Raw genomic sequence first — 12,695 nt, forward strand, 5'->3', positions numbered from 1 at the left:
GTTGTTCGACTTTTAGCCTACATCCACGGGTGAAGACAGAAGGAAATATTTTTCTAGTGAAAATGAGTTATAAGTATTGTAGTATTTTGTCTCACAGCCCACAACTTCAATACACTCAAACTCTCAAAACACTAGAACTAGAACTCAAAGCTCTTAACACTCTCAACTTACACCTCTTGGTACTCTCACTAGAATTAGAGAAAATGAGATGAATGAAGAGGGCAAATGAGGCCTCTATTTGTAGGCCAAGCCATGTCCAAAAAATCAACAATGGTGGGCATTAAAATAATATAAATTTCTACTCAACTTTTCCACTTTGGTGCCAAAGTCAAAAGTTGATTCCTCGCACTTACCTTTGTTTCCCACTTACTCAACAACTTTTTACTAAGAGTCAAAAAGTTGCATGCCAGTCACATGCAATTGTTTGCCATAAAAGTCAAAAGTTGATTCCTCGCACTTACCTTTGTTTCCCACTTACTCAACAACTTTATACTAAGAGTCAAAAAGTTGCATGCCAGTCACATGCATTGTTTACCATAAAAGTCAAAAGTTGATTCCTTACACTTACCTTTGTTTCACACTTACTCAACAACTTTATGCTAAGAGTCAAAAAATTGCATGCTAGTCACATGCAATTGTTTGCCATAAAGAAATGTTTGCCACATGCATGCACATGTTCAACAATCACATGTTCAACACATAACACAAAAATTTTATAACGAAACATTAACATTAAAACCTTGTTCATCAAGAACAGAACAAAATAGAGTAAAGATAAGCAGCAAAAATATAAACATGAGGGTTGGATTCAATGCTCTTCGACAGCCCAAGCCAAGCAGATGAATGAATTCATTGCATCTCTGTAGGCTTCTTCTTGGTCGTTGTCTTGGATGATTCTTGAATCGTCGACAAATTCTCAAATTACTAGGTTCGAAATCAGATTGGAATGGAAAAATTCCTTGATCATAGTGGCCATTCTTCAACTTTACAGCATCAAAACTTCCATCCGCAAACTTGTAAAAATATACCCTGTCATAATAACTTCTTACCAGAGCATTTTCAGCATTATAAAGAGCTTCGGGACTAACAAAACGTTCCTCAATTTGAAGCGGTTTAGTACTCACTGTATGTTTCTTATTCCATAGCTTTTTGCCAAAATAATCTTCCATCACCCACAACTCAAAGCAATCCTCTCTTCCTCTTTCCTTACGGAGGCAGGCAAGTTTTCCTTGATACCCCGCTAGCTGCAAATAGTAGCTTTTATTATTAACTGCATCAGGCACCGATAACATTGTCCATGTTTCATCATCTGCATTGAATGCCAAAATATTTTTCTCCGAAGTCAGCCAGTGAAATGCACCGCATGCTGAAATTGCTGGCTTGCTCGTCAATACTTCATCATATGGGAAGTACATCTCTTCCAGTTGCCTCCAAGCCCATCTTTCAGAATCAAAAACCTCACAGCAAAAGCAATGTTCGTATGCATGCTTTCGATTAAGATTTCGAAGGTGGCTTGGTTCTGATAAACGAATTATCTTGTATCGCAAAGGATCTAATCTAAGTACCATCATAGCCACATTTCGAGCGAAGTATCGAGTCTTTGGATTAGGTATTTGTTGCCACTCCTTAGTGGTAGGCTTGCACACATAATATTCAGGAATCCGATGACATTTAGGTCTGCTATTCAGACAAAGCAATAGACCTTGATTAGTGCAGGCCAAAATTCGAGCACAGCCAGGCAAGAATCTGAGTGACACAATATTAGGAATATTGTTATCCGTTGAGACAAACTCAGCAGGATGCTTGTGTGACATCATAGAAGCCAGAAGAAACCCGGAGATGGTTCTTGTTCTCTGACAGTGAAGATGCATGAAATAAGATCGGTAAGTGAGATCATTGCATTCTTTTGAAACAAGCCTGCATCTTCCAACTGTTTGCAATGTTGCTCGGGACAAAATCTCCGAAAGTATATCCGTTCCAATGCTTTGATGTACCATATTTATTATGCCCAAACAATGACCTGACCTGGGTTTTGTTTTGCTGTTTTAGGGTTTTGGTAACAAGCAGCTAGCGAATATAATGAGGCTGGGATTTATTTTTGCTTTCCTTTTTCGATGATCGTGTTGATATAAATAAGGGGCTTTACTTTGTCTACAAAATTTAGGAAAAGGAAATTCTATTCTGACTTGGATATACCCGATTCCTTATTTGTGTAGGGAAAGGTCATAACAATACATATCCTTATTTGTGCAGGAAAGTAATAGTTTTTTTTTTTTTTATTACTTCAGTCACTTGAAAAATCAATCTTTTAAAGATTTCTGAAAGAGTATTGTGGAGAGAAATAATATCCAGGGCTCTGAAAAAATACTCGCTTTTAGAGAATAAATGAAATAGTTAAAATTCTACAATTTTTAAAAAAAATTAAAGAAATTAAAGGCTGACAGAAGATTAGATAACAAAACAGATCTGTTGTGCAGTTGTTTTTGTCAGCACTAAATCATACTTTTCTGTCTAAAAATCATTGTTCTTTTTTTCTTTTTTTTTTCTTTAATAATTATAATTTAATGGTAACTCAATTCCCTCCACACCCATAATTTTACTGAGAGACTTTAATAACTGAACTAAGGATGCGTTTGGGATTGAGGTGCTATAACTTTTAAGTTACAGCTGTTATGGAAAAAAAATTGTAATTATGAAAAAAAAGTTAGTAATATACAGTGAATGTAAATTTTAAATAATAATTTTAATAAAATTATTAAAGATATAATAAATTTTCCATTATACAAGTAAAAAATCATATCAACATAGCTTTCAAGTTACAGTAACTAATGTTTACCAAACACTTTAGTACTGTAGCTACAGCTGTTCAACCTTAATCCCAAATGCACCCTAAAACTTATCTACTTAAATTTTATAATAAATAGGTAACCATATATATATATATATATATATGATCTAATCAAATTAATCACATCTCTGGCTTTAAAGAAAAAGGAAAAAAAAGAGAAGAAAATCAAACGAATCTCACAGCCGAGATTGCATTAGAGGAAGTACACTAGGAATTCAAATTTTGCAAGGAAGACAGAAGCTTTACACAATTAGGACGGGCTTATTATACAGGACACGGTGCTGTAAATTGCCACCTTTCACAGAAACTAATTAATTTCAGTTACAGAAACAATAAGCTTCCGCATAATCCAGAGTACAAACAATTAAATCTCACTGGTTAGCAAGACAATATATCCGATCTTTAGAAAGGAATTAATATTAACATTAATATTCATCAACAAAAACTGATTCCCGGAGAAATTAATGTTAATATTAATCAACTAGACAGAAGTAGTATTAATATTCATCAACCAATGGATACTTTTGAAAGTAGGTATCCATTGGTTGATAAACTTATTCTTAGCTTGTCATTTCTGATTATTATAAGTACTGTAAAACCTCGATAAATTAAAAAAAATCCTGACCTGACTTATGACCATCATGTGGCTAAATTGATAAGATAATACATTATAAAAAAAAATTAAGCAACGTGAATATTTTGCTACATGATAAATTAATAATTTTGCTAAATGCATAAGAAAATAATTCTTTTTTAATCTTTTAGACCCAGTCTTGTAAACTTCATCTCAGGCCTTTCATAATAGAATTTTGGGATGACTCCATGTGCAAACGAGAAGTGATCCTCAAACAATAGCCTGATACTCTGAAATACAATTTCAATGTCCTGTTCTAACAGTCTCGTGAGCTATTGTCATTAGCAGGTTGCTTTGGTCCAAATTTGGATCACTTGATGTAATCTAATGGGAAACATACATACCGCGACAACAAATACACTTGCTCCGACAATATAATGAATTTATAATCCATAAAGATATGATTAAAGGTTTACATAAACAAGTCCTCCTCTTGCTAAAGCATCTTATTTTCACATTGAAGCCTTTGATTGATTCTCTCCAACTGGGGCTTTATGTCAACTTAAAGCCTTTGAAAAATTGGACCTAGAAAAAAGTGTACAGGAAAAAAGGTGCTTCTGGTATTTTTTAGGACTTTGGGGTGAGGCAAATTATATAAATGATAGATTGTTTCAACAATTGGCCAAAATTAACTTAAATTTAGACCAGCGGCAAACAGTTGTCAGATTTTTGTGAATGGTAAAATAGATTTAGCCCTAAAATAATAAATTGGGTATGAGAGTTGTTAAAAACTCAAGCGGGAATCCATTTTCATAACTATTATTTTTATCTTAATTAATGAATCTAATCCCTTAATTAAAATAAAAAATAAATTATTTTGTATTAAGTAATTTATCTAATTAATAGTATGAATATTCAAATCATAATATAGACTTGATATCTAATAATTTATACTAGTAGAAAAAAAAAAGAGTTCATAATTAATCTAAATTAATATAAGTATATTTAGATTTCTTCTTAATGATCTTGAATAAAACAAAAAAAAAATCTTTTTAATTATGAGTCAAACGTTCCAAGAGACGATTCAAATAAAACAATAATAATAATAATAATAATCTAAAAGATATCATGGGCTCAGGCCATAATAAGCACTGGGCCGAATACGTTTCTCTTGTTGTGCCGGTGCAGCCTCTGGCAAAAGAAGTTTCATGCTGCGATTAGAACGGTGTCGTTTCAGCTGGAACAACCGTAATAAATCATCGGCAGAAGCTGACAGAGACTGGGACTCTCCTTAATTAGAGGGGAGAGAAAAATTAAAAAAAATGGAATTAAGCAGCAGCTTGGACTCTTCGCAATTCCAGCACACTCCATATTACTGGTACGGTTTTGATTCAAAATTCAATGTATTTATCACATTAATGAAAACAAATAAATAATTAATTAGTTAGTTAGTAATTTTTCTTTTCAAAAAGATTGTGATTATTGTTTGTTCAATTACATCCAGTGAGGAGAATGTTTACTTGCTCTGCAAGAAATTGTGCGCCAATGGAACAGCTGAGGCCGACGGATCCGATCTGTTTGTAGTGTTCATTTCTAATGAAAAGAAACAGGCATGTAGGTTTTCTTTTCCTTCTATCAATTTTAGGCTTCTTTTGAGTTGATCAAGATAAAAAGGCATCAATTCTTTTTTTTCTTTCAAATTATTTATGAACTTCAGCCACTTGTCTTTAATTGAAGTGTTGATTATAAGATGATAATTACAAGCTGAATTACTACTACTACTACTATTATTATTATTGTTTAGAAAATTTTTGTATAATTGTTTACTTGCTAAGTACATGGTTCTGGCAATTTCCTGGGTTCAAAAAGAACTGGGAAAAAGGTATCTCTGTGTTGGGAATTAGTCATGTTATGTAGGGTTTAGTATAAGATTGTTCTTATTTTTTGTTTATTAATATATTTATTTTTTTTAATGATTATATTCTAGATTCCACTGTGGCATCAAAAGGCCAGCCAGAGGGCAGATGGTGTGGTTCTCTGGGATTATCATGTCATTTGCGTTCAGGTGAAAGCTAAATATTTTATGCAGCGAGTTAGTTGATATGGTACTTTTACTTTTTCGGGTGATGCAGAATGATTACTAATGATTATTTTGCATTTCATCTATGGCATTGAATTTACAGAGGAAAAAAGGTGGTGACTCTCCTTGTTTGGTGTGGGATTTGGATTCAAGTCTTCCATTTCCTTCTCCTTTAGCTCCCTATGTGTCAGAAACCATCCAACCATCTTTTCAGCTCTTTTCCGAGTATCAGAGGTAATGTATTTTCTACAGCACTTTTTTTTTTTGGCTAATGTATTCATGCTGAGTTTGCTGGAGGGTGTAGACCTGAATGGTAGCTATATCTTTTACTTGTAGAGAAGTTTTGAGCACCTGCATCTGACAGAATCTTTGCTTTTAATTGTGTGTTATAGATGAAATCATAAATTGAAACATCTTGCCTATCCTTCTGCTGCTCCTCAAAAATTTAGCATAACAAAATCTGTAACTATAAGAACCCATTTTCCAATCTAGCTGTAATTCTTTGAGAACAACCTTGTAGCCCATTAGAGAATTTATCAGTTACTTATTTTAACTGATCATTAGAGAAGACTACCGTGCTACTACTTGGGAGAGTCCCACAAGAATCATTACATCTCTCATTCTTAGCTTGTTTGACATACTTCATTTGATGGTTGAGGCGGCTGTTGAATATTTTAAGTGAATCATGCACTGAGCTCCATTTCTTTTTTGGGTAAATAATATTACTTTCTTAAATTTACTAGTCTATTTGATTTTCATTATCATTAGAATATTTATGTGTACCAGTTGGTTCAATTGGTAGAATATCTTGGGGTGTTAATAGAGGTCTGAGACCAATCCTCACATCATCAGGGATGGGCAGGGGTTAATTTACGTTAATGTAATATTTAAAAGATCTTTATGTTTGCAATATTGAATTTGCTGTTTTTATTTATTTACTATAATTTTTTATAGTTATCGTGCACTGCACCCCATCCTGCCCCAAATTATACTCTGCGAACATTCTCATGAAGCTGTAATATTATTTCTGCCAAACGCTATTTATTTCACAATTATCAATGTGACTTTGTACCATTCTCAGACAGACCCTCTGGTTTTATCATTCAGTGATAATTTAGTTCTCTCATCTGTGTAGATAGCTCAATATTTCACTTGTTGATCAATATAGGCATAGTCTAAAATCTAAGGATCAGATTATAAGATTTTCATCGAAGGACATTTCTTCTTGGCATCAGGTTCTTCCGAATTGTGCATGCTCCAGTATTCCTTCGTTGCTTTGCATCTGATAGAAGGCACATGAAAGATTCTGCTGGGAACTGGATTGCCCAGCCTCCAGCATATGAACCCATAGTTGCTGAAGGTAAACACTATAATCTTATACAAATCTTGCTGTGTGGTTTAAAGCTACTAGTGGTAAGTTTTCAGTTGTGAGATCTGGTGCAAAGTTAATTAACATCCCTAAATCTTGCATACTACATTTCATCGGATTCACTGTACACAAAGCATTGATTGATATTGACGGTAGCCAGAGCTGCTTCTAAATAAATTATTAAAATTAGACTATTTAAGGCAGAAGTCCCCATGTTAAACATTATCAAGCTGAAGAGCGGTTTGCACCACATACAAGGCATTAGAATCATCATCTTCATCCACATATGAGCTTAAGGGAATCATCCCATTTGGATGGAAATAGTGGGAAATTGGAATAAGAGATATTGGTCAGTTGAATTTGCCCAACTTGAAAGAATTATACATAGAAGGGGAGAAAGCTTGAAAGTTAGTGTCTTTTGTGCTTGCTTGGATTCATTCATCCATATGCAATAGTGAGACTCCCATGTAATTCATGATGGGGATAAATTGATTAAGGGCTAACTGAAAGAATAAAATTTGGAGCCCCTGATTGATTATGAATGAGAAAGATATTTATGGTGGTATTAACCAGTAAAATCCACTGAAGTTTTTCAATCACTAATTTATGGTGGTTTTGACTGGTTAAATCCACAATGTTTTTCAATAACTAAATTTTCCGCTCTTCTCATCCGTCTTCTCCATCCCCGGCCACACATCTGTTTGGCTCTGCGTTAGCTCATTTGATTTTTGTGGTTACTACTGAACTTCTGTGAAGTCATTGGCAGAAGTTTTCTAAATTTGGATTTTATTTTGGTTGTTTCCTGCGTATGATGTGCAGATAAGACTGCGCACAACTTAAATGAGTACAATGAAATCAGGGCTGATGAAGTTTCAGTAAATGTTGAACCTGATCTGATACATGCTGTTTATACTAACAAACTTGGTGTGGTGTTGAGCGAGAACCAACTGGAGGAATTCTTTACACAAGTTTCTTCATGAACTTTGGGTTTGCTTTCTTTATGATGTGGCTTCACAGCTTCAGTACATATAAACCCGAACTACTTGCTGCAAACCATTGCACAGTGCATTAAACTTTTGTTCATTAAACCAAACTTAATGTAAGGCCAATATATTCTCATTTTTGTATTTGTTTGACTTTGCTACTGCGTGGTTTAATGATCTTGTCTCTTGTGTGTTTCTATTAAAATTTCACACAAGCTCCCAATACAGAATTCCGTGGGATTTAATTATTTTTAGTGAGTGGAATTATTAGCACCCTTTCATTAATCTTTTAAAATCCCTTATTCTTGTAATTACAATAAAGGTAAAAATATAAATCTAACCCACCCTTATGTTTTCTCTCTCAGAAAACTCTTTAGACACCCATACAATCCAAGAAGTTGCAGAGGGTTTGACATGAGTAGGAGAAGAATCTTGCAATGAATTTTACGCATGCATTTATCTTTTGGTTGCCTGCATATCAAAACAAGATTAACAAAATTGGATTCTAAGATAACTAATACAAAGTTTGAGAAGATTGAGCAACAAATCGTGGAAAATAAAGAGATAAAATGAGATGTTGATAGAATACTGTGACACCCTTACAAAGTGGAGTGAAAGTTGTGGGTAGAATTACATGAAACAAGAAGCAAAAATTTCATGTTTATCAATTAACAAAGCTCTTATCACCAATAAATCCGTAGATTGTGGCGGGTTGAGAAAAAAAGTGCTCCTTTTCTAGAATTTCTTGGAGTGAGGAAAACTAGCATTCAGAAAATTAGAAGAACGGCATTTTTACAATTAAAGTGAAAGCAAAAAGATATTTTTCAGTATTATTTAATGGGGTTTACGCGAAAAAAAGGAGTTTCAAGAGGACTCGCACAAGCAAACACAATCGAGGAAACATTTGGCAAGAGTTATGACATGATTTAATTTATTTTTATCAATATTCTACCGCACAAAATATTTAGCAAAAAATAATTTGGCCAATCCTTAGAGCCTCTCTATTAAATACAAAATACCTAAGTCCTTATATTGTTTACTCTTTGAATAAATTATCTAATGCAATTGCAAATAACGCGCACTGGCTCAAATTAGAGTATTTTGGGTGTAAATTCTTCAGGCAACCAATCGGCAACAGAGCAGTTTTTATCATTGCTGGATGCTGGCTGCAGGATAAAACCCTTCTGAAATTATCATAATCTATCAAAAACTTTGTAGTGCGCAACTCCAGAAAAGAGGACCTCAAAATAGGCCGACAATTCAAGCGTCATCTTCACTATCTGAAAGCAAGAAGTCTTGTATTTGCTCCCTGTAAGTAGGAAAAAAGAAACGGGAGTTATAAATTTTGGAAGGTCATAGGATGCTACATAACTATCATAGAAGAGCAATAACATTTATTGCTGATAGCAGTGACTCAGAGATGGATGGAGACCTTTGAGAAACATCTAAAGGTAAAATGGACCTCATATTTGAGTTGCAGTGATGGTTATAAATGTTAATTCTCACCTTAGAAGACTGGAATCACCATTTCTCACATGCTTTGCTCTTGCAACTAATGGCTCAGGTAGAAGTGAATAAAATTTCTCCATTGACGAGGGATCTTTGGGAAATATCTGAAATCGGCAACTTGAGCAACAGGCAGCAACAAAAATATCAGAATTTTTGCAATTGTCATGACTGCTCAAACTTGTCAAGTCTGATTGGTTGAGTGGGCTATAGCACAAAGAACAGAATGACTCCGAGGAAATGGATTCATTTGGCTTGAGATTAAATCTCTTCTGGCGTCTCTGGGATGCTAAAGGAACACTAGAGTCATTTAGTTCTGGAATCTTGTTGAAGTGAAATGGAGTCAGCTTTCCAGCTGTCCGCATAATTGTGCTCTCCCGAGAAGGATTTTCTTCCTGAAAATAAAGATCTATTAGTGGCTTGCAAATTGAATAATTAAGGCTCCAAGACATGAGTAATTTGAAACATGCTAGAAGATAGAATTTGTAACAAGTAAAACTATCTCCAAGCAAATAAACACAACAGCAACTAGATTTATCTCAAATGCCTAAACCAATCCTTTAAAATTCCAAGAAGAAAACAGGAAAACTACTACTACATATCTCGGCAGCAGGACCTCTATGCAAATCGTTTCCATCCATCTTTTTGTTCCACAGAAGCACCAGGCTGCAAATGGAGGCAGCCTCTGCCTGCTTGTGAACCATCCTAATCCTGTATACCAACAGGTCCATTCAAGCAAATAAAAAAGGGAACTCTAATACTCCTCTCTATTTTTGCAGGTAAATGTGCATGATACATGTGAACTCTTCTTTCCTTAAGGTCATTTCACTTAAAAAAGCCACCAAAGACACATTGAATTTATGCCCAGAATCTGCAAATTCCAGAATAAATTTCTACCTGGAGTATTTTCACAAATGATGATACCAAGCCATTGATACCAGAGTGAGTTTGATTAAGTAACTCCACAGTTTTTAGACTGCCCTGCCAAGAGATCAGATCCATCATTCAGCAAGAAACTAGATTATTTCATTCAAAGACATATCAAAACAGAATTCCTCAAAAAGTGTTTAAACAACAAAAGGATAAAAATATAATGATTTAATTTGAATTTAGAAAAAGGATATTCTGCAGAAAAAAAAAAAAGGATGGCATGGGAATAAACTGATACTGGCAGAAGTTACATACCAGTCAAGTTGGCAAAGCATGTTGAGCTCTTGAGCAAGACAGTCACGAAGTGGAAGCACTACAGGGATCTCCCACCTAGCATCAGCATATTGTATATCTGCGGGTAAAGAATAGCCTCGACCCTGTTAAAGAAAATAGACCAAAACATCACAACTAAGACACGAGAAAAACTAAACTGCAGTTATCAAATGATACCTGCCAATCCAGTTGAAAAAAGGAATAAGTAAAGAACATTTGATGAATAAATGAATCTGCCACAAATCACATTGATTGATTCATTCTTTTGCCTAAAAATTTAATTGTTCTAATGCCACCATTAGCTGACAGTTTTCAGTGGCCTGTCTGCAAACTGCACTAACAATCAAAATCAGCTCAAACTAAATTTTTCCAGTTTTTACAGAATAATGTCTCCTAGACCACCAATATGACTCCACTAAAATAACTATATTCAAGGTGATCACAATTAACAACAGCATAAAAACTTTTTATATTTTTTTCATATGAGAAATATTGTTAATTTATTTCAATGAAAATGAATGTACAAAAAAACAGATAGATTTAAAACACATGATTTTAGTTCTTAAAAAAACATTAAAGATAAATGGTTAAAGAATAACATGGTTCAATTAGAATGGATAAGTCAATGTAATGCATCAAGCATATGGCACATTTTCAATATCAGTACCCTACATCTTACTTGGATATCACAAATAAGTGCCCATCTTGAGAATATTTTTAGATTCCAGCAACAAAATATTGCATATTTGCCATAAAAAATAAATCCTCAGCTTTAATAAATAAAAACAATCAAGATATGACTAACTCATGACAGACCTTCACAGTTGCTGTTATAACATGGCAAGCAATCCTTGATGTGCATAGCCCTAGTAACAGTCTATTGTAACCATTTTCTGAAGCAAACTGCAAGAAAAGGAAACAAGATAAATAATCTTGTACATGCAAGCACATGTTATAGAAGAACCACATCTTGTATGAGTTACCACAACTAGAAACATTACATCTAGTACCAAACCTTTTGCAAAGACAACATCCTTAGCTGCAACAGAAGATCTTCTTTTCCAGTGGCATCACTAACAGAATCCACTAACTTTTTGAATCTCTCCCTTCCATCACACGGATTTGAACAGAAGATACTTTCTATTGGAATGACATGTAACTCTTTTGTTGGCGGGGATAGATTTGATACAATCAATTTAATCTCTTGGATAGCATTGTCAATTTCCGAAGAAGGAACTGGATAATAAGCGGTTTCATCGACGAACACAACTCCGACACCAAATACAGGTAAAGATCTATCTTTACTAGCATCAAAATTCTTCTGCGCTCTCTGCTGCAACTCATGCACAAACTGAAGAGCCACCCTGCAGCAAACCTATGTATGCTTAGCAAATGATTTTTAACAGAGTATAAAAGGACTCGCTTGCTTAACAACATTTTAGTACGCTCACTGAAACATTCAAAACATTTTCAAAAAATGTAAAACAGCACGTGATGTTATTTTCATAACAAGCAATTAAACTACAATTTAATCAATTATCAGAAACAATAAAATAGAATAAGAATTTAACTAATAAATTAATATCTGAAAAAGCAAAAAGAATGAACTTTAACATGAAATAGTAACACTAGCATATACCGGGAACTTGGGCCACCGGAGAAGGCGACGAGAACGTTGTCAGCTGGAGTGATCAAGGCGTTGGAAGCAACAGCCAGACGAAACTTCCCGAACAAATTACTCCTAAAGCAATCCAAGCAATGCTTCCCATCTTCGCCGGCGCCGGGCGTCGGCTCGTTGGCCTTGCACTTTACGCACAGATTTTGCTCATTCGAGTCGCTTATTGTTTCCGTTGCGGGCTTTAAATCTCGTTCGAATTCGTTTTTGTAACAACCGGACTGGCAGCCAGTCGCGGAATTGCACGCCATAGCTTCGATGCTTTGCGTTTTGCTCTTTCAAGTACGTAGTTCAGAACTTCAAATCCAGGCCAGGGTTTTAGCTGAAGCAGAAGGAAGCGCTTAAGAAACTAGTGAGCAATAGCAAATATATTTCTGCCACGCCAAAGACCAGTTATATTAATTACTGATGGGCCGGGCATAGTCGGCACTTGAGCCCAGCCCTTATCGTTGAGGAA

General features: G+C 34.7%; 3 protein-coding genes across 4 annotated transcripts; 1 reads left to right on the forward strand and 2 right to left on the reverse strand.

The window, feature by feature from the left end:
• Window positions 1-713: 713 nt before the first annotated feature.
• Window positions 714-1,997, reverse strand: LOC18031757 (F-box protein At5g49610). Its single transcript, XM_006421321.1, has one exon. The coding sequence runs from the start codon at window positions 1,995-1,997 to the stop codon at window positions 714-716; it is 1,284 nt and encodes a 427-aa protein (XP_006421384.1).
• Window positions 1,998-4,707: 2,710 nt separating this feature from the next.
• On the forward strand, window positions 4,708-7,990 carry LOC18031282 (protein N-terminal glutamine amidohydrolase). Its single transcript, XM_006421324.2, has 6 exons — window positions 4,708-4,800; window positions 4,927-5,032; window positions 5,410-5,487; window positions 5,606-5,736; window positions 6,738-6,862; window positions 7,691-7,990. Exons 1-6 carry the CDS (start codon window positions 4,745-4,747, stop codon window positions 7,849-7,851), a joined length of 657 nt encoding a protein of 218 aa, XP_006421387.1. The 5' UTR covers window positions 4,708-4,744; the 3' UTR covers window positions 7,852-7,990.
• A 712-nt stretch (window positions 7,991-8,702) lies between these two features.
• Window positions 8,703-12,585, reverse strand: LOC18031758 (cytoplasmic tRNA 2-thiolation protein 2). 2 transcript variants are annotated; one of them, XM_006421325.2, is made up of 7 exons: window positions 12,203-12,585; window positions 11,579-11,927; window positions 11,380-11,466; window positions 10,546-10,667; window positions 10,258-10,336; window positions 9,361-9,755; window positions 8,703-9,163 (listed from the first exon to the last, which is right to left on the reverse strand). In XM_006421325.2, exons 1-7 carry the CDS (start codon window positions 12,487-12,489, stop codon window positions 9,115-9,117), a joined length of 1,368 nt encoding a protein of 455 aa, XP_006421388.1. In that variant the 5' UTR covers window positions 12,490-12,585; the 3' UTR covers window positions 8,703-9,114. The 2 variants fall into 2 exon arrangements, with proteins under 2 accessions (XP_006421388.1, XP_024047256.1); XM_024191488.1 differs by lacking the exon at window positions 11,380-11,466.
• Between the last annotated feature and the right edge of the window lie 110 nt (window positions 12,586-12,695).

The sequence above is a fragment of the Citrus clementina genome, unplaced genomic scaffold, assembly GCF_000493195.1.
Source record: "Citrus clementina cultivar Clemenules unplaced genomic scaffold, Citrus_clementina_v1.0 scaffold_9, whole genome shotgun sequence".
Taxonomy (NCBI): domain Eukaryota; kingdom Viridiplantae; phylum Streptophyta; class Magnoliopsida; order Sapindales; family Rutaceae; genus Citrus; species Citrus x clementina.

Coding starts and splice junctions, on each gene's coding strand:
- LOC18031757 (XM_006421321.1), bottom strand. CDS start 1,997: ATGGTACATCAAAGCATTGGAACGGATATACTTTCGGAGATTTTGTCC.
- LOC18031282 (XM_006421324.2), top strand. CDS start 4,745: ATGGAATTAAGCAGCAGCTTGGACTCTTCGCAATTCCAGCACACTCCA. Junction 5,488..5,605: donor ATCATGTCATTTGCGTTCAG/GTGAAAGCTAAA, acceptor TTGAATTTACAG/AGGAAAAAAGGTGGTGACTC. Junction 6,863..7,690: donor TGAACCCATAGTTGCTGAAG/GTAAACACTATA, acceptor TATGATGTGCAG/ATAAGACTGCGCACAACTTA.
- LOC18031758 (XM_006421325.2), bottom strand. CDS start 12,489: ATGGCGTGCAATTCCGCGACTGGCTGCCAGTCCGGTTGTTACAAAAAC. Junction 10,337..10,545: donor ATGCTTTGCCAACTTGACTG/GTATGTAACTTC, acceptor TTGGCAGGGCAG/TCTAAAAACTGTGGAGTTAC. Junction 9,164..9,360: donor GGTGATTCCAGTCTTCTAAG/GTGAGAATTAAC, acceptor TCCTACTTACAG/GGAGCAAATACAAGACTTCT.